This window comes from Entelurus aequoreus, linkage group LG24, assembly GCF_033978785.1.
Source record: "Entelurus aequoreus isolate RoL-2023_Sb linkage group LG24, RoL_Eaeq_v1.1, whole genome shotgun sequence".
Taxonomy (NCBI): Eukaryota; Metazoa; Chordata; class Actinopteri; order Syngnathiformes; family Syngnathidae; genus Entelurus; species Entelurus aequoreus.
This window is the reverse complement of record NC_084754.1, coordinates 22,203,732-22,223,566: the sequence shown is the minus strand read 5'-3', so window position 1 is coordinate 22,223,566 and position 19,835 is coordinate 22,203,732. Positions and strand designations below refer to the sequence as shown.

The window sequence follows — 19,835 nt, the reverse complement described above, 5'->3', positions numbered from 1 at the left end:
TCTGATTTCACTTTTGATGCATGGACCCAGTTTTCGGACTAACAAACTTCCATTGTAAACCGACGGTCCATGCACTGTAGTTATAATTCAGCTCTTTTTGGGATCCAAATATAATCATTTATGATGAATTTCGTCTTTTCTGACTTATAAAGGTTGTTACAATTTTGGATACTCAGGCTAAGCAATTACGAAGCGTCAAATTGTAAGGTTAATGTGCTCTGGCATTCAGTTTTTGATCCCTCTGTTCGCGTCAGCGACGTTATTGTGAGGTTGAAGCTTCTATTCATACATTAGCTCAAGCTCTTAGCCCCCTTTGATTTTGGGCCATGAGGAGACACAAAAATAGAATTAGGATAAATAATTATTTTCATCTAATTTTGGCATGTGCATATTATCACTGACATAAATGCTGGTAAAAACAGCTTTTTTAATGAAGTCTGAATCGATCGCCGTGTGTACAGGTGTACCTAATGTTATCGGGTGAATCTACATATATTTTATGAAGTTTATAATCAACTGTGTCTTGGGAAAAAATAGCAACTTCAGATATATATTTAAACAATGTACATTTTCAAAAGTTAAATAATAATTTTGGAGACAGAGGGGCATGTTTTCAATCACAATCTGGGAATGTCTCCACAATCAAACATCTTGCAGACAGACTCAAAAAATGGGTTATAAAAGTGACCATGATGCAGAATTTACACCAAATCATATTCAATATCGTGAGATCGACAAGCAGTGATACGGACCCTGCATTGAACCGTCATGGTGAAGAAGGAGCTGAGCCGCAAGGCAAAGCTCTCAATTTACTGGTCGATCTACGTTCCCATCCTCACCTATGGTCATGAGCTTTGGGTTATGACCGAAAGGACAAGATCACAAGCGGCCAAAATGAGTTTCCTCTGTCGGGTGGCGGGGCTCTCCCTTAGAGATAGGGTGAGAAGCACTGTCATTCGGGAGGACCTCAAAGTAAAGCCGCTGCTCCTCCATATCGAGAGGAGCCAGATGAGGTGGTTCGGGCATCTGGTCAGGATGCCCCCTCGACGCCTCCGTGGGGAGGTGTTTAAGGCACGTCCAACCGGTAGGAGGCCACGGGTAAGACACAGGACACGTTGGGGAGACTATGTCTCTTAGCTGGTCTGGGAACGCCTTGGGATCCCTCGGGAGGAGCTGGATGAAGTAGCTGGGGAGAGGGAAGTCTGGGCTTTCTTGCTTAGGCTGCTGCCCCCGCGACTTGACCTCGGATAAGCAGAAGAAGATGGATGGCATAATTAATAAATACAATCCACAAGGAAGTGTTTAAATGTAGATCAAAATCAGCATAGATCTAAAAACGGTCCCACACTTGCCACTATAAAGCAGTTATTTTCAAAATGTTTTGGAGGACCCCTCTGGGGTGAGATGTCAGGGTGGACGTGTGTGGCCCCGGGGAACATGCTTTATCAATGTCATAAAGTATCATGCTTCAAACCCCGCTTTGAAAAGCTGTGCACTACAAAACATACTCATTGTAGCCATTAATCCGAACTTTCTCATTTTGATTAAAAATAAAATCAGCCCAAATTGTTTTATTAATTTTTTGTGTTGAAGGTTAACATGCTTTATATATTGTGCTCCTGAATTAATGTTGCTAATCAATTTGAATTGTATTATTTATTTATTTTTTTAATTTTTATTTTTCAGTATCAAATGGTTCAAGGCGGTCAAAAGGTTTATAGTTGAAAGAAAGATACATTTTATGGGTATTTCAACCAAATTGATGCACTTTACATCTTTTCTTTTACAGACTAAAAAAGGTATTCTTTATTGTAAGTTGATCTACACATTTCTTTTTCTTTAATGGTAATACGGATACTATTTTATGAAGTGGTGTACTTATAACAATTTTATAGACAAATTACACTATTTATAGTCACGGCAAAGAACGGGGGGTAGGCGCAGAATGTTTTCTTCTTTCTAGGTGGCGGCGTAAAAGAAAAAAATTGAGAAGCACCGCTGTAAGGCAACATAATCCAGTGATTTTTCTCCTGTCAATCAGCAAAACACATATTTTGAATTAGTGAAGTTAAATTTAGTGGAAAAATAGATAACTATTATTATTATTATTATACAGGTATATACTGTAAATGTATATTCATGCCAGTAAAATCATTCAAATAACTTGCACATTTGACCGTCTAAACTTGACACCAACGTTCCCTCTAAGGTGCGCGCCTGCGCAATTGCGCACTGCTCACACGTCCTCTGCGCACTGCAAATTAATGCCGCGCAGGAAATCAAAAATCCCATCTGAACTTTAAACAAAATAAACACATTACAATTTATTCTGTATGATTTTGCAATGCAACTCTGTGAGTGACAGGTGACAACAAGAGTGGCCCCAATGAATAAAACCATCTTTGTCAACACAGTTCAATTATCGTCTGTCGAGACACTTTACGGACAGGAATTCCATCAATCACTTTATTGAGCAAAACTGTTTGTAACCACACCAAAAACATGATTAAAAAAAACTTTTATCTATAAAAACTAGTAATTTTCTGCCATACAAACCAGGCTTATACCAACGTTGTCATCCGTCGTTTCAACAGAAGCCGCTCGCTCTGTCTCACCTGCACCAACACACACACTCATGGCACTTAGCCAGTGCTGCGTTTATGGCCACACAAAAAGTCGGACAACCCAACGCCACACAATGTGTAAATGCCAGGTTGTAACACTCTGACTGCTCAATCAGATGTGTGCTTATTTTACTGCCATTTATTAAGAATGTTAATCTAAGGATATTATTCATGAAATATTGTCACTAGAGTCCATAAATGCTAATAAAAAGATGTATTTTACAGACAGAAAGTTACAGGAACTAAATGTAATCTCTGAAAGGGGTAACATTTCTTTTAAAGGCAGGACCCGCAGCCAGACATACAATACTACCACATACTGTAGGTCATAAAAAAGATGTTTTTTTTGTTATTGTCATTGTAAGAGGGCAAAATCACTTATATCAGAAAATTATTTTAATAAAACATTTAAGTTGTTATGATGTCAGGTTTGGGACAGGTGTGACGCTGGTGTGGCCACAGTGTGCACGTCTGATGTTGCTCACATGTGCTCCACTGAATGCTCAGGGAGTTTGTGCGTTTGCTCACACACATGAAAAATTAGAGGGAACATTGCTTGACACCTAAATGCAGCCGTCACAACATCTTGTGTGCCTTTAGATTCCAGTACAGTTAATATAATTACAGCTTTGGGTCATTACTTGCCTATTGTATATTGTTGAATAACTTTATTTGAACATTCTCTCTCTTTATAGGTGGTGAATCTGGCTCGTAACCTGGTCTACTTTGGTTTCTATAGCTTTAGTGAGCTGCTGCGACTTACCCGCACTCTACTGGCCATCCTGGACATTGTCCAGCTCCCGCTCTCTTTTATGGACACGCTCAGCAAAAGTCCAGAGTCTGGTGAGTCTTCCTACTTTATTTTGATCACTGGAATCTACTTATGTTTTTACCAAATTAGCTCTTTAAATGTTTGAGACTTTAGGTAGTTTCATTGTTGCGTTAACTGGGTAAACTGATACTTGATACATGCACAAGTGTGAAGATGATATCCTCCAGGAAACAATGTCCTGCGCACTATCCATGGAGTTGGAGAAATGATGACCCAGATGGTAATGAGTCGAGGTGTGCCTCAATGCCTGCCTGACACGCCTCCCTCCTTGCGCTATGGCAAAGGACACATGCTGCCGGATAGCGAAGATGTCACGGTTATGGACACAAAGCTGAAGATCATAGAGATCCTGCAAGTATGTGTTCTCATATGAATGAGCATATCCAGATTTTTTGGTTCGATTTTTGTATTTTCTTCTTTTTAGTTCATCCTGAGTGTCAGGCTGGATTACAGGATCACATATTTGTTGTCCATTTACAAGAAAGAGTTTGAAGGGAAAAGCTCCTCTGAAATCACCGAATCACAAGATGACATGCACTTAATCATGCCATGTGAGATTGAGTTCAGATGTACAGTATTAGTTTCTGATGAATGCACTTGTACACTTTGAATTCATCACTGTTCTCCTGATTTCGCCTGCAGCACAAGAGCCAGACATTGATGAGATTGCAAGTAAAGCAGAGAGCATGTTTTCTGGGAGGTAGGCCAGATGTGCATGCATTACATGTTTTACCAAATGCCCACGAACATTCATTAACCTCCTGAGATTTGTTTATGCTAAATTATTGTCTTGGGTGAAAAGAAATATGCCAAAATAGTTAATTTTGTATGCCATGGCCTTTGTGGATGACTGCATCGAGTGCCCACTGAATAATATTTTGTACTATTTCGCTAAGAGGAAAACAGAAATTGCTTACATTGTATAGCAGTGTATAGGTTCACTTGCCAATATTTGTGCATATATTACATTTTTACACTTATGTATATTCTATTGGTCATGAAGAAAAACATTGAACATCTTTGCTGGAACTCAAACATTTTTGGCTTTGGGATTTTGTCATTCATTCGTGATTATTATAAACCATAGTACAATATGTTGTTGTTTTTTTTCATGGTGCATTTTTCTTCTCACCCATCTTCATCATTTAATATGAAAAAGTAGAAATAGATTATGTCCACTACAGAAAACGTTGGAAAAATGTGTTAGTTTTAGAAAATATTGTTACCAAAACCACCTCAACCACTCTCTACATTTTCACCTTATGAAAACAAATTAACTGCTATTAATGTATTTAGCGTGTACACAGGAAACATGCTGGTCACTATGGCAGACATTTTGGAAAGACCAATCTTCTATTTTTCTATTTTTACTTTTATTTCATTCACTCAATATTAACAAAAAATAATTGAGACGACAATATTAAAATAAGTCATGAAAGAAGATGAAACTTATATCTGCCCTCTATTTACACAAATACAACATTACCTATGCAACTCAGAAGATTATTGACACCATATTTCTATTTCATAACATCCAACAAAAAAATAAACAAAACCTCAGCTTACTCAGTCTTTTCTTTTTCATCATTTCATCATCATGATTAATTTTTTTTTCAAATACAGAGTTTTTTTCCCCATAAACTACCAATTTTGTTTGAAATGCATCTTTTCATTGTTACTGTTCTAAAACTAGATTGACTGGACAAACCCTAGTAAATCACATATCACTGAAAGCCCAGGATGTCATCTTTGTATCAACAGTAAACCTGTTAATACAAAACTCTTGTAGAGTGTTTTGCATTTAAAATAAAGCAGTAAAACACTTGTTCCTTACAGAGGATTTTAATGCATTGTAGGGTATCAGGAGGTTAAAAACAAATAAAAAAATGCATATTTTCCCTCATTGCTGTCCATAAACTAAACTATAGCTGCTGCTTATCTCAGATCTGAGGTAAATGCAGTGGAACTTGATGATGAGGGCGGTCGAACGTTCCTGAGGGTTCTGATCCATCTCATGATGCAAGACTATCCACCTCTGGTGTCTGGCTCACTGCAGCTCATCTTCAAACACTTCAGTCAGAGAGCTGAGGTGCTGCAGGCCTTCAAACAGGTACACAACATAGGTCATTTGTCGTGTTATTCAGAATGAGTTTTTCAATGTAAAAATGCTGCTTTATTTCTACCTCTCTGTGCGTCCGCCTTTTTTCCAGGTCCAGCTGTTGGTGTCAGAACAGGATGTAGACAACTACAAGCAGATCAAGGCCGACCTGGACCAACTGCGTCTAACTGTGGAGAAATCAGAACTGTGGGTGGAGAAAAACGGAGTCTACATCAATGAAGACCTTGGTGTTAACGAAGGAAAAGAACAAAACATAGAGGTGCTTTACGGTCATTTAATTTTAGTTTAAGCGGACCTATCATGAATACATTTTTTTTGGACAAATGAATGTTGTCACAATGTTGGATACTTGTGTTAAACAATGCCAAAGCGTCTAATCATTAGGCTAATGCATTTTGGCTTGAGGTAGCACACAGTTTTGGATGCCTCTTTTGGCAAGGTTTTACACTCTGGCTAGGTGAGGTGGACGTACTTATTTGGACAATAAGTCAAGCTCTCAGCCCCCTCTGCTTCAGGCTATGAGGAAACACAAAAAAAGGAGGATAAAGTATTATTTTTATTTAATCATGGCATACACATAACACTAATGCACGGCATGCAGTGAAATAAATGCTGCTAAAAGCAACTTTTTTTAAATGCACTCTCTGAATCAATCAGCGAGTGTGCAGGTGTTGTGACCTGATGTTGTGACCGGGTGAATCTATATAATGGTTATGAAGTTTATTTTTGCCCTTGTTTGGGGGCAAAAAATAGCGGTGACGACTTCAAGATATGTATAACAGTGTACATTTTCAAAAGATACATTATAATGCTTTTGGAGAGAGTGGGGCGTGGTTTCATTTGCAATCTGGGTACGCCTCCCCAAACCATACTTGCCAACCTTGAGACCTCCAATATCGGGAGGGGAGGGGGGCTTGGTCGGGGGTGGGGGGTTGTTTGGGGGTGGGGGGCGTGGTTATTTACAGCTAGAATTCACCAACTCGAGTATTTCATATATATATATATATATATATATATATATATATATATATATATATATATATATATATATATATATATATATATATATATATATGTATATATGTATGTATATGTATATATATATACATATATATATATATATATGTATGAAATACTTGACTTTCAGTGAATTCTAGCCATATATATGTATATATATATTTTTTATTTACATAGAAAAAAAATAAAAATACTTGGATTTCAGTGTTCCAGTGGCTATCCATTAGATGGCAGTATTGTCCTGTTTAACTTCTCCGTTCATGATGAGTATATCATTTCGGCCGCCATGTTTGTAATTTCCTCGTTCTTCTGCTTCGTCTCCTTGTTGTGTGCGCAGTTGTGCACTCTATAAAAGCCCTAGATGTTATGACGTCTTAGGGCAGGCAAGCTGTTTATTTTGTGGGAAAGCGGACGTGAGAACAGGCTGTCCCAGTCTCAGGTCCGTATTGAGCTGGAGGGGGCGTGGCCTCCAGCTCCGGCTGAATACCGGGAGTTTGTCGGGAGAAAATCTCTGCCGGGAGGTTGTCGGGAGAGGCGCTGAATATCGGGATTCTCCCGCTAAAATTGGGAGGGTTGGCAAGTATGCCCCAAACGATCATCTTACTCTCAAAAAACGTGTTATAAAAGTGACTGTGGCGCTAAATTTACACTAAAGCATATCCAATACATATTATCTAGACCACAAGGAAGTGTTTTAATTGTAGATTAAAATCAGCATAGTACCCCTTTACATTGTTTATGATAAGTGGAGGAGTGTTGCTTGGCACTTGAGGAACTTTTCACCAAATAAGTTAGACAAACTTGTGTTTGTGCAAATTGAACGCTGTTGACTGTTGATTTTCTTTGTCTTGCCAGGAGGCGGGACTGAGCACAGTGCATGATGGCGACAATAAAACTCAGATCGACAGCAACATAGAAAATAACTACATCATCGTCAAAGAGGCAAGTTAATGCTTGTCTTTTTCCACATTATCCTCATCGGATGTCAAGATCTTAAAGGCCTACTGAAATGAATTTTTTTTATTTAAACGGGGATAGCAGATCTATTCTACGTGTCATACTTGATCATTTCGCGATATAGCCATATTTTTGCTGAAAGGATTTAGTATAGAACAACGACGATAAAGATTGCAACTTTTGGTATCTGATAAAAAAAAGGCTTGCACCTACCGGAAGTAGCGTGACGTAGTCAGTTGAACATATACGCAAAGTTCCCTATTGTTTACAATGATGGCCGCATGAAGTGAGAGAAATTCGGACCGAGAAAGCGACAATTTCCCCATTAATTTGAGCGAGGATGAAAGATTTGTGGATGAGTAAAGTGCAAGTGAAGGACTAGTGGGGAGTTGAAGCTATTCAGATAGGGAAGATGCTGTGAGAGCCGGGGGTGACCTGATATTCAGCTGGGAATGACTACAACAGTAAATAAACACAAGACATATATATACTCTATTAGCCACAACACAACCAGGCTTATATTTAATATGCCACAAATTAATCCTGCATAAAAACACCTGCGTGTTTGTTATGCTAGCTCCTAGCTCCTCTGCTAGCTCCTAGCTCCATAGAACACGCCAATACAATTCAAACACCTGATCAACACACACAATCACTCAGCCCAAAAGACCGTTTACCTAACCCAAGGTTCATAAAGCTTATATATTTTAAAAAAGTTACGTACGTGACGCGCACATACGGTCAAGTTATCGAATGTTTAGCAGCCAAGGCTGCATACTCACGGTACCTGATATTCAGCTGGGAATGACTACAACAGTAAATAAACACAAGACATATATATACTCTATTAGCCACAACACAACCAGGCTTATATTTAATATGCCACAAATTAATCCTGCATAATAACACCTGCGTGTTTGTTATGCTAGCTCCTAGCTCCTCTGCTAGCTCCTAGCTCCATAGAACACGCCAATACAATTCAAACACCTGATCAACACACACAATCACTCAGCCCAAAAGACCGTTCACCTAACCCAAGGTTCATAAAGCTTATATATTTTTAAAAAGTTACGTACTTGACGCGCACGTACGGTACGTGTTATGCTAGCTCCTAGCTCCTCTGCTAGCTCCTAGCTCCATAGAACACGCCAATACAATTCAAACACATGATCAACACACACAATCACTCAGCCCAAAAGACCGTTCACCTAACCCAAGGTTCATAAAGCTTATATATTTTAAAAAAGTTACGTACATACGCAAAAAAAAGCCAAAGCTGCATACTCACAGTAGCACGTCTGCGTCTTTGTCATCCAAATCAAAGTAATCCTGGTAAGAGTCTGTGTTGTCCCAGTTCCCTACAGGCGTCTGTGTATCCAAATCAAAAGTCCTCCTGGTTAGAGTCTCTGTTATCCGAGTTCTTCCATCTTGACTGCATCTTTCGGGAATGTAAACAAAGAAGCGCCGGCTGTGTACTGTTGTGGCTGACTACGTTCGAAAAATACGTCCATTTCGCACCGACAACTTTCTTCTTTGCTTGCTTGGCTTCCTTCTCCATAATGCAATGAACATGATTGAAACAGATTCACGAACACAGATGTCCAGAATACTGTGGAATTATGAAATGAAAACAGAGCTTTTTCGTATCGGCTTCAATGTGGAAGGCATACCCGTGTTCGCCGGGCTACGTCACACGCATACGTCATCCGCAGAGGCGTTTCGAACCGGAAGTTTAGCGGCAAATTTAAAATGTCACTTTATAAGTTAACCCGGCCGTATTGGCATGTGTTATAATGTTAAGATTTCATCATTGATATATAAACTATCAGACTGCGTGGTCGGTAGTAGTGGGTTTCAGTAGGCCTTTAAGTGTTCTTTGTTTCTAACATACAGATCCTGTTACGGCTCAGTAAGTTGTGTCACCATGTTAAAAAGATTCGTACACAGCAGCAGAGGCTTTTGAAGAACATGGGTGCTCATACCGTCGTGTTGGACCTGCTGCAGATCCCCTTTGAGAAAGTGAGCAATAACGCTTTAGCAGCCGAGTGACTTATCTCAGTTGAAACTACCTGACCTTCTCTGCCATCACTTCTCTTTTTTAATTGTTCTCTCCCAGAGTGATGAGAAGATGAATGAGATCATGACCCTGGCACACACATTTCTGCAGAACTTCTGCCGAGGGAATCACCAGAACCAATTTCTGCTACATAAACACCTCAATCTCTTCCTCACTCCCGGGGTATGATCTTGATTGACACGAGTCACTTTTAGAAAGGCCCACCGTTGCAGAGCAAACATTTTTCATCCATCACATTTAACTGCAGTTAGTCTTAAATCGTCCTTTTAGAGGCCAAATATTAACATGCATGTCTTATTTTGACCTGCCCAGACAAATGACTGAATCATGCCTCTTTTTTCTCAACAGTTGCTAGAAGCTGAAACGATGCGTCACATATTTATGAATTACTACCAGCTGTGCAATGAGATCAACGACCGTGTTGTTCATCACTTTGTCCACTGCATTGAAACACACGGACGTCACGTTCTGTACTTGAAGTTTCTGCAAACAATTGTGAAAGCCGAAGGGAAGTATGTGAAGAAATGTCAGGACAAAGTCATGACTGAGGTGAGGTATCTTTCATTTCATTAATTTATTTTGAACACACAAGTTTCCAGCTATACAATTCAAACAAAATATCATATTTGATTCAATATCTTCTGGAAAAAAAAACAATAAATTTTTTAAAATAAAAATAAAAAAGAAACTTGATGGTTGTACGAAAAGGAGCAGGAAGAAGCAAAAACGTATGTCCTGCCCCATCACTCGCATATAATGATCTGATTATTAATCAATACAATATAATAAATGACATGATGTAACAATATTTGCTATATAAATACAGGATACATATAATTTATAATTAAATCAATGTATACTCACAGTAATAAGTCCACTCATCATTTCATCAAATGTAGTTTGTGTAAATACATTAAACCCTTCATTTTTTTTTGTTTCTTTCCTACTTGTACTTATCCAAAACATGTTTTATTTATTTTTACATTGTACGACACATTTATCCAACATATATTAACCTTTTCCTGTAACATATTTTCCCTATGACGGTTACCACTAATGTTGTTGTAGTATCTATTAAATATTTAGATATGTAAAAACACCGCCATCTGTTGGAGCACTGCCTACAAAATGTAAATTGCTAAACATATGGTTAAGGAGAATTTTACCGTATGAATCTTAATGATTCACTTAAAGTTTGTTACTGCAAATTTTTGAATTGTTAATACCTCCACAACTTTCAAATCGAGATCGATGGAAGAAAAGGTGCAGGCAATTCCTGATCTTTAATTATTGTTTTTTTTTACAGCTGGTGAATGGAGGTGAGGATGTCCTGGTGTTCTACAATGACCGCTCATCCTTTCCAGTCCTGCTTCAGCTGATGGGTTCTGAGCGTGAGCGCACTGATGAAGACGGCGCTCTGGCTTATCACAACACGCTTGTCGAGCTGCTTGCTTCCTGCACTGAGGGCAAAAATGTCTACACTGAGCTGAAATGTAACTCTCTGCTTCCGCTGGATGATATTGTCAAAGTTGTCACTGAAGTCAGTTGCGTCCCAGAGGTAAAGGATACATCATTGTATTCCAGCATGTACAATAGAATGCTGCAGAATTTTTTTGTGCACACAGATCACAGTTATAATTAGATTATGCAAATTAATTGGGTTTGTCAACATGAACAAGAAACAATTAGTTTCACTTGATCTGACTTCATCATTGAAAAAGGATCATATCTTTCAACAATTAATTTGGTAAATACAGTTAATCCCCAATTTATTGTACCCTCGCCAAATTAGTAATTTTCGATTATTATTTTCTTTTTTGCGAAGTTATTTGTCCAAAGGTATTACTCTTTTTAATAAAACTAATGTTCCAATTTATATTTAAGGGTCCTCTAGATCAGTGATCCCCAACCTTTTTGTAACTGCGGACCGGTCAACGCCTGACAATTTTACCACGGACCGGGGGGGTGAAGGAATGATGCACGACGGGGGGGCGGGCGGTGATTATTATGAAATAATAATAAACGTGAATCCACTGTGTAGTCAGCCCATTACATAAATAAAAAATCACGTGGAAAAATATAAATGACAACAACCAGCAATTCCACACTACTTTCTTTATGAATGTTATTTTACAACAGCTGAAATAAAGTTGCCCGTTTGAACCGTCAGATAAGCCTCCTGCATGTTTGTGTGCCCAAGACTCTTAAGCTCTCCTCCTCTCCTCTCCCTCACCTCCCTCTGTTGGCGACCACTGTAACGCTCTCTGATTTTGGTTGCTATGGTAACGTTTACATGCCTTCAAAATAAGATGCAGATACAACATTAAAAACGAATATAAAGTGCATGAGAAGTTTAACTCACCGTAACGCTAAATCAATGGGAGCCCTGAGCTTGTTTCTCTGCAACGAGACGGTCCTAACTGGGGGTAATGGGAGACAAAGTGTGTCGCTTATGTCCAGTCGGTTGTTTTGTTTTGGTGGCTGTCACTGCAGAAAATCCCGCTTCACACAGATAGGATGTCGAAAATGGCAACAGGGTTTTCAGTGCTGTAGTGGCGATCTCGGGGTATTCTGCCATGACTTTAAGCCAGAACATTGTTGTCTCAAACACACGTTTAAGCCTGCTGTCATTTGCGATCTCCAGCAGTTGATCTTCTTGCACATACATGCTGGATTCACCTGCTTTGTCAACAAATGGGTTGCGGATCCATTGCTTGGCAGTTCGTGGGTCCTTTGAAGTTGGGAAGTAGCGCTCAAACTCTTTTAAAAGCACAGACAGGTGATCGTGCACCAGCTTGGTGAATGAAGGCGCAGGCTCAGTCTCACACAAAATCCCCGCTAATGTTTGAGAGCCGGTCGCCGCATATTATGCAGAGCGGGCTTGGTGCGTGGGAATCACCTGTTGCGATAAATCCATATTTCAAGTATGGCTCCTGGTATTGTCTATTAAAAGCTTTCTTTTTGTTAGAAGTTGTAGGCTGTTCTCTCTCTTCGATGTGCCTTTTCCCCTTCACAAAGAAACTTTCCAAAGACGTCTGTTTTTTACTCATTTTGCTAGCTGGGTTAAATTTGGGCGCTCAAGTGACCAAGATATAACCGAGAGAATCCGGGCATTTTTCAAAATTAAAAATAGTTTTTAAAACAAAACATCGTTCGGCCTCAGATAATAAATAAAACGGAAATAGCTGATTATTTCTTGTGCGGCCCGGTATCAATCAATCCACGGACCTATACCGGGCCGCGGCCCGGGGGTTGGGGACCACTGCTCTAGATAGTCATTCTCAGCGATTGGGTCGTGGGTCTCTGCTTGGTAGAGATGTGACATTCGCGAACGAGTCAAGTCTATTAAACGACTCAGTTGCAAGTCAAACGTTTGCGAAACACTCTTACTCGCTCATCTCTGTAAATTAGAATATGGTGATTTGATTTCAGTTGTTCAATTAAAACAAAGAGACCAATTAAAGGCTCAGGAGGTGTTTAGCAGCATAAGGGTGTGAACCAGTTGTTTGCAACATTACACTTTTGCCATTTTTTATTAGCTGTAAGCTATAATCATCAAAATTACTGAGAAATACATTCTTGAAATATTTTTCTGTTTCGTGATGACCAATTTGGTTTTCTGCTTGTCATTAAAGGGTGTTGATGGGTCCCACAGCCAAACCAGTGGAGAACCACTGCTGAAGATCATCCCTTTTTAGAATGGTGCAAATAATGTAAATGTTAAAACAAAAAATCAAAATAGCAAATAATTTTCATAACTATCTCTAACACAACTACTTACAGTGATTTGCAGTTTTCCTGAGTTATTTCTATCCTAAAGGTACATATGCAAGAAAGAGAAATCCACTTTTTCCTCCAAATGTAGCCAGATAATGAATCCCTTTGTACATATACAGTATAATATCATAAACAATTAGATTTCCAGTGGGATAGATTGTGCAAAAATGCAATTACTGTATATGAGTGACATTTATTTTTCAGTACATGTATTTAGCCTTACATTTCTTATTCTTTTCCCAACAGGTGAAAACGGCATATGTGAACTTTGTCAATCACTGCTATGTAGACACAGAGGTAGAAATGAAAGAGATCTATACCTCCAATCACATCTGGAAACTGTTTGACAACATCTTGGTGGATATAGCCAGGGTAAGCCTCAGATTTAAAGTCCCAAACCTCATACAGCATGAGAGCAACTACCTCCTAAGGAATATTCTTTGTGTATGTAGGTGTGTAACACTACCACAGACCGCAACCATGCTGATCTGGCTCTTGAGAAGTATGTGACCGAGACCGTGCTGGCCCTCATCACAGGCTATTTTAGTTCACCATTTTCTGTCAACCACTCCAACCTTCAGGTATATTTTTTTCTAGACATAAACTCATTGAGCACATCATTTATTAAAATAAGATAACATAAGTATTTACAACATTTGTTTAATAGTTTATTATTTTTGGCAGCAATTACAGCCCCGATTCTTTGTTTTTTTTAACACAATGCTACAAGCTTGGCACACCTATTTTTGGGCAGTTTCGCCCATTCTTATTGGCCATCTATTGGCCCATTCCTCTTTGCAGCACCTCTCAAGCTCCGCCAGGTTGTATGGGAAGTGTCGTTGTGCAGCCATGTTCAGATCTCTCCAGAGATGTTCAATTGGAATCAAGTCTGGGCTCTAGCTGGGCTACTCAGGGACATTTACAGATTTGTCCTGAAGCCTTTCCTTTGATATCTTGGCTGTGTGCTTAGAGTTGTTGTTCTGCTGAAAGTTAAACCGTCACCCAAATCTGAGTTCAAGAACCTTTTGGTGCAGGTTTTCATCTAGAATGTCTCTGTACAATGCTGCATTCATCTTTCCCTCTATCCTGATTAATTTCCCAGTTCCTGTCTCTACAGAATATCCCCACAGCATGATGCTACCATCATGCTTCACTGTAGGCATAGTATTGGCCGAGGGGTGCCTGCTTTCTTTCAAACATGACAACTGGCACTCATGCCAAAGAGTTCAATCTTTGTCTCATCAGACCAGAGAATTTTGTTTCTCATGATCTAGGTGTCTTTTGGCAAAATGTTACTAAAGATTGGCTTAAGTCTGGCCATTCTACCATACAGCCCTGATTGGTGGGTTGCTGCAGAGATGGTCGTCCTTCTCTAAGGTTTTCCTCTCCCCACAGAGAAATGCTGTAGGTCTGACAGAGTGACCATCGGGTTTATGGTCATCTCCCTGACTAGGGCCCTTCTCCCCCGATCACTCAGTATAGACGGCCGGCAAGCTCTAGGAAGAATCCTGGTGGTTCCTTACTTCTTCCATTTATAGATAGAAGCCATTGTACTCATTTTTTTCTTCAAGGCAGCAGATATTTTTCTGTACCCTTCAATAGATTTGTGCCTTGAGACCATCCTGATTTGGAGGTCTACAGACAATTTATTTAACTTCATTCTTGGTGTGTGCTTTGTAATGCACTGTCAAGTGTGAGACCTTTTATATATAGACAGGTCTGTGCCTTTCCAAATAATTTCCAACTAACTGAATTTACCACAGGTATTAATTAAGCTGTGGTCACCTCTTAAGGACGATCAGTTGAAACAGGATGACACTAAGCTCACTTTTGAGCTTCATGCCAAATTATGTAAATACTTATATACATGTGATTATTATTATTTTTTTTAATCTGAAAATATACTTTTTCACATTGTCGTTATGGGGTATTGTGTGTAGAATTTTGATGACAAAAATTTATATATTCCATTTTGGAATAAGGCTGTAACATAACAAAATGCGAAAAAAGTGAAGCACTGTGAATACTTTCCGAATCGAATGCACTGTTTCCATTTTTCCTATTTATGTTGTCAGAGGATTATCCATCTATGGTAGTTAACCCGAAGAGCTTTGCGGGTGTCCGCCATTGTAGTGCGAACTTGTAGTTAATAGGTTCCTTATTTTTCTTTATCATCTTGTTAGGCAGACTGGCTCAATTACACACACATTCTCTGCTATTGCCATTTCTAATACAAAATAGCGTATAGTTAGTCTGTCAGTAGGCTTGCTACGGAAGCGCTAAAAACAACGATGGCAGGGAAAAGATGCTGTCAAAGTGGAGCCATATAAATAGGACCGCCCACAAAACTGCTCATCCTGAAGATAGTCAGAAAGCAGTTTGAAAACCATCTATAAAACATAATCTATGCCAAACTTTGACCAAAGAATCACTATTTCATGGCATGTAAACCATAAGTGTTTAAAATAAAAAATAAAAAATAAATCATGATTTAACCCTTTCATTTGTCTATGGGTTCTAATTATATTAGATGCATAACCATTCCCATCACAATCTAATTGCTGACACATTTATTTAAAATAGTTGCATGAGCTGTTTCTGTAGACATTTGTACAATTACTTGATTCTCAAGAGCGTCCATGTCTTCACCTTGCCACAGACGAACCAATCTATCTTCATTAAGCTGCTCCAGTCAGCTTTCAGGCTCTACAACTGCACATGGTTCACTCAGAAGGCAAATATTGAGAACTGCATCAAAACACTTGCTGATGTTGGTAAGTAATGCTACTCTATTGATAACAAAAAAGTACGGCAGCACAAAAATAACTGCAATATTTTTTAAATGTGTTTTCTTTTAACATAATTTTTCTTTTGTGACTCATTTACACTGACCGTTCATCCAAACTTAGTTACTTACTCTGAGAATTCTCCATGTATCTCCTCAGCCAAAGCACGGGCAATAGCTATCCCAGTTGACCTGGATAGTCAGGTCAACACCCTATCGCTAAGGGCCCATAGTAACATGGTTCAGCGGGCAGCGAAAGACTGGAGGATCTCTACACGCACCCGACCCCGCAAGGAGAACCTGGGTGGCCCTGACTACAAGACTATAATTGAGAAGTTGCAGGTATTAATCTACTACATCAGGAAACAAAAAGTTGCAGAGTGAAACTATGAATTAAAATGGCCTAAAGGTAGAATTTTATGAATTTAGGGGGAAAATGCTAGGGGGTTAAAGGCCTACTGAAATGAAATGTTTTTATTTAAACGGGGATAGCAGATCCATTCTATGTGTCATACTTGATCATCTCGCGATATTGCCATATTTTTGCTGAAAGGATTTAGTAGAGAACATCGACGATAAAGTTCACAACTTTTGGTCGCTGATAAAAAAAGCCTTGCCTGTACCGGAAGTAGCGTGACGTCACAGGTTGAAAGGCTCCTCACATTTCCCCATTGTTTACACCAGCAGCGAGAGCGATTCAGACCGAGAAAGCGACGATTACCCCATTCATTTGAGCCAGGATGAAAAATTTGTGGATGAGGAATGTGAGAGTGAAGGACTAGAGTGCAGTGCAGGACGCATCTTTTTTCGCTCTGACCGTAACTTAGGTACAAGCTGGCTCATTGGATTCCACACTCTCTCCTTTTTCTATTGTGGATCACGGATTTGTATTTTAAACCACCTCGGATACTATATACTCTTGAAAATGAGAGTCAAGAACGCGAAATGAAACATTCACAGTGACTTTTATCTCCACGACAATACATCGGCGAAGCACTTTAGCTACGGAGCTAACGTGATAGCATCGGGCTTAACTGCAGATAGAAACAAAAGAAATAAACCCCTGACTGGAAGGATAGACAGAAGATCAACAATACTATTAAACCATGGACATGTAACTACACGGTTAATGCTTTCCAGGCTGGCGAAGCGTAACAATGCTGTTGCTAACGACGCCATTGAAGCTAACTTAGCAACTGGACCTCACAGAGCTATGCTAAAAACATTAGCTATCCACCTACGCCAGCCAGCCCTCATCTGCTCATCAACCCCCGTGCTCACCTGCGTTCCAGCGATCGACGGAGCGACGAAGGACTTCACCCGATCATAGATGCGGTCGGCGGCTAGCGTCGGATAGCGCAAAGTCCTCCTGGTTGTGTTGCTGTAGCCAGCCGCTAATACACCGATCCCACCTAAAGCTTTCTTCTTTGCAGTCTTCATTGTTCATTAAACAAATTGCAAAAGATTCATCAACACAGATGTCCAGAATACTGTGGAATTTTGCGATGAAAACCGAGCTTTTTGTATTGGATACAATGTGTCCGAATACTTCCATTTCAACGATTGACGTCACGCGCATACGTCATCATATACGTAGACGTTTTCAACCGAAGTTTAGCGGGAAATTTAAAATTGCACTTTATAAGTTAACCCGGCCGTATTGGCATGTGTTGCAATGTTAAGATTTCATCATTGATATAAAAAAATATCAGACTGCGTGGTCGGTAGTAGTGGGTTTCAGTAGGCCTTTAAATTGTCATTGTGTGTGGCATTTACACTTCAGCTTCTTCTAAAACAATGGTTCTCAACATTTCATGCAGAACCATCTCACACCCCCTAATACAGTAGCATCTCATGTGACAATGCAGTTATCCAACCATTTTTATCTGACCTCTCTGTACAGTGGTACTTGGGTTTTCAATATTATCCGTTCCAAAACCCAATCAATTCATGAAAACTAACAATTTTTCCCATAAGAAACAATGTAAACCCAATTAATCCATTCTGGACACTGAAAAGTATTAACACAAAACACTTTATGTAGAGCATAATTATAGTTTTGTGTGCAGAAAATTCTGCACAAAAACGATACATACAATACAATGTATCGTATGCATGTTTGAAATAAACTGAAACTGAAAAAAATATATATATACATGACAATGAAAATGATAGATTAACATTAAACATCAACTTCATCACAACTTCTTTCTTGAATTCTGTTATGTTCTCTTTCTTTCTTCAAGTTCTAGCACTCTATTTGTGTTAAAAAAAATGGACACAAATTTCTGTAGTCGCACAACTTTGTTAATACAATATCAACTGATGCAATCACACACACACACACACACACACACACGCGTAATAGCTTTACGGAACAACATGTGACACAGTGGAAATTGCAGTTTTACAAGTTTACGTGCAGTATTACCTGTTCTGGCAAACTACCTAGTTTTCCCTCTTCAGCAATCAATCAAAATGTATTTATATAGCCCTTAATCAGTGCTTCAAAGTGCTTCATGAACCATGACCTCCCCTGATTTGAACCCACATCCGGGCAAGGAAAAACTTCAAAATCCCGAACTGGGAAAAATGAAGAAACCTTGAGAAGGGACCGCAGATGTGGAGACCCCCCTTCAGGGTGACCGGCTGCAATGGATGCAGAGTGGGTACAATTATTGAATTGTTACATTAATAGATCATGTGAGAATAGAGACCATCTGGAAGCCAGCAGATGGTCGTAGGAGGATCTTCTTCCATGTAGACAAGTCGGCAATGCAGAAAAGTCACCAGCTGTGCATAAAAGAGTGGTCCACCCCGGTTCACGACTTGGAACAGCTAGCGTCTCTTCCAGACTGGTGCCTCTTCAGAAATGATCCGTGACCATCTGGTGTCCTCTCCATGCAGGAGAGGTGTCACAGAGCAGAAAATTTAAGTGGCAGGTCAATTGCACTAAAAGAGATCTATCCATAAACTATAGTATATAAATGAGTTTGAGGGCGAGACTTCAATGCTTCTACTGAGGAAACATCTGTAACTATTGCCGGTTGGGTATTCCAGAGTACTGGAGCCTGAATAAAAAAACACTCTGGAGCCTCCAGACTTTTTTTTGGACTTTGGGAATCATTAATAAGCTGGCGTTCTTGGAACACAGATTTCGGTATGGAACATACGTAAAATCAGCAAGATAAGATTGTGCTTGACTGTTTAGTATTTTGTACGTAAGGACCAAACTTTAAAATCGTACCTGAAGTGCACCGAGAGCCAGTGCAGGTGGGCCAGTATAGGCGTAATATGATCAAACTTTCTTGTCCTCGTCAAAAGTCTAGCAGGTAAATTTTTGTATTAATTGCCCTCTGGACATGGGGAGACCCGAAAATATAACGTTACTGTAAATGAGAGGAGACGTAACGTACGCATGTGTAATGATCTTTGCGTCACCGATGGACAAAATGGGACAGATTTTAGCGATATTACGGAGATAAAAGAAGGCTGTTTTGGTAACATTCTTAATGTGCAGCTGAAACGAGAGAGTTGGGTCTAATAATGCCAGTTGCAAGTCAAATGTTGCTTTGTTTAATTGTTCAAATTTAAGGTGGTATTGGTAGACAAGTGCCTGTGTCTGGCAGGACTGATAATCAACATCT

General features: G+C 39.4%; 1 protein-coding gene across 2 annotated transcripts in view; it reads left to right on the top strand.

Annotated features, from left to right (window-relative positions):
* itpr2 (inositol 1,4,5-trisphosphate receptor, type 2) overlaps positions 1 to 19,835 on the top strand; it is a 131,075-nt gene that overhangs the window by 34,977 nt on the left and 76,263 nt on the right. For both annotated transcript variants that reach the window (XM_062035595.1, XM_062035594.1), the window contains exons 21-35: positions 3,320 to 3,467; positions 3,624 to 3,811; positions 3,881 to 4,007; positions 4,099 to 4,156; positions 5,401 to 5,566; positions 5,667 to 5,834; positions 7,448 to 7,534; positions 9,443 to 9,568; positions 9,666 to 9,788; positions 9,975 to 10,175; positions 10,933 to 11,184; positions 13,650 to 13,775; positions 13,856 to 13,984; positions 16,063 to 16,177; positions 16,349 to 16,530. In XM_062035595.1, the coding sequence (XP_061891579.1) occupies positions 3,320 to 3,467; positions 3,624 to 3,811; positions 3,881 to 4,007; positions 4,099 to 4,156; positions 5,401 to 5,566; positions 5,667 to 5,834; positions 7,448 to 7,534; positions 9,443 to 9,568; positions 9,666 to 9,788; positions 9,975 to 10,175; positions 10,933 to 11,184; positions 13,650 to 13,775; positions 13,856 to 13,984; positions 16,063 to 16,177; positions 16,349 to 16,530 (2,196 nt within the window). The remainder of the gene's footprint in view (positions 1 to 3,319; positions 3,468 to 3,623; positions 3,812 to 3,880; positions 4,008 to 4,098; positions 4,157 to 5,400; positions 5,567 to 5,666; positions 5,835 to 7,447; positions 7,535 to 9,442; positions 9,569 to 9,665; positions 9,789 to 9,974; positions 10,176 to 10,932; positions 11,185 to 13,649; positions 13,776 to 13,855; positions 13,985 to 16,062; positions 16,178 to 16,348; positions 16,531 to 19,835) is intronic.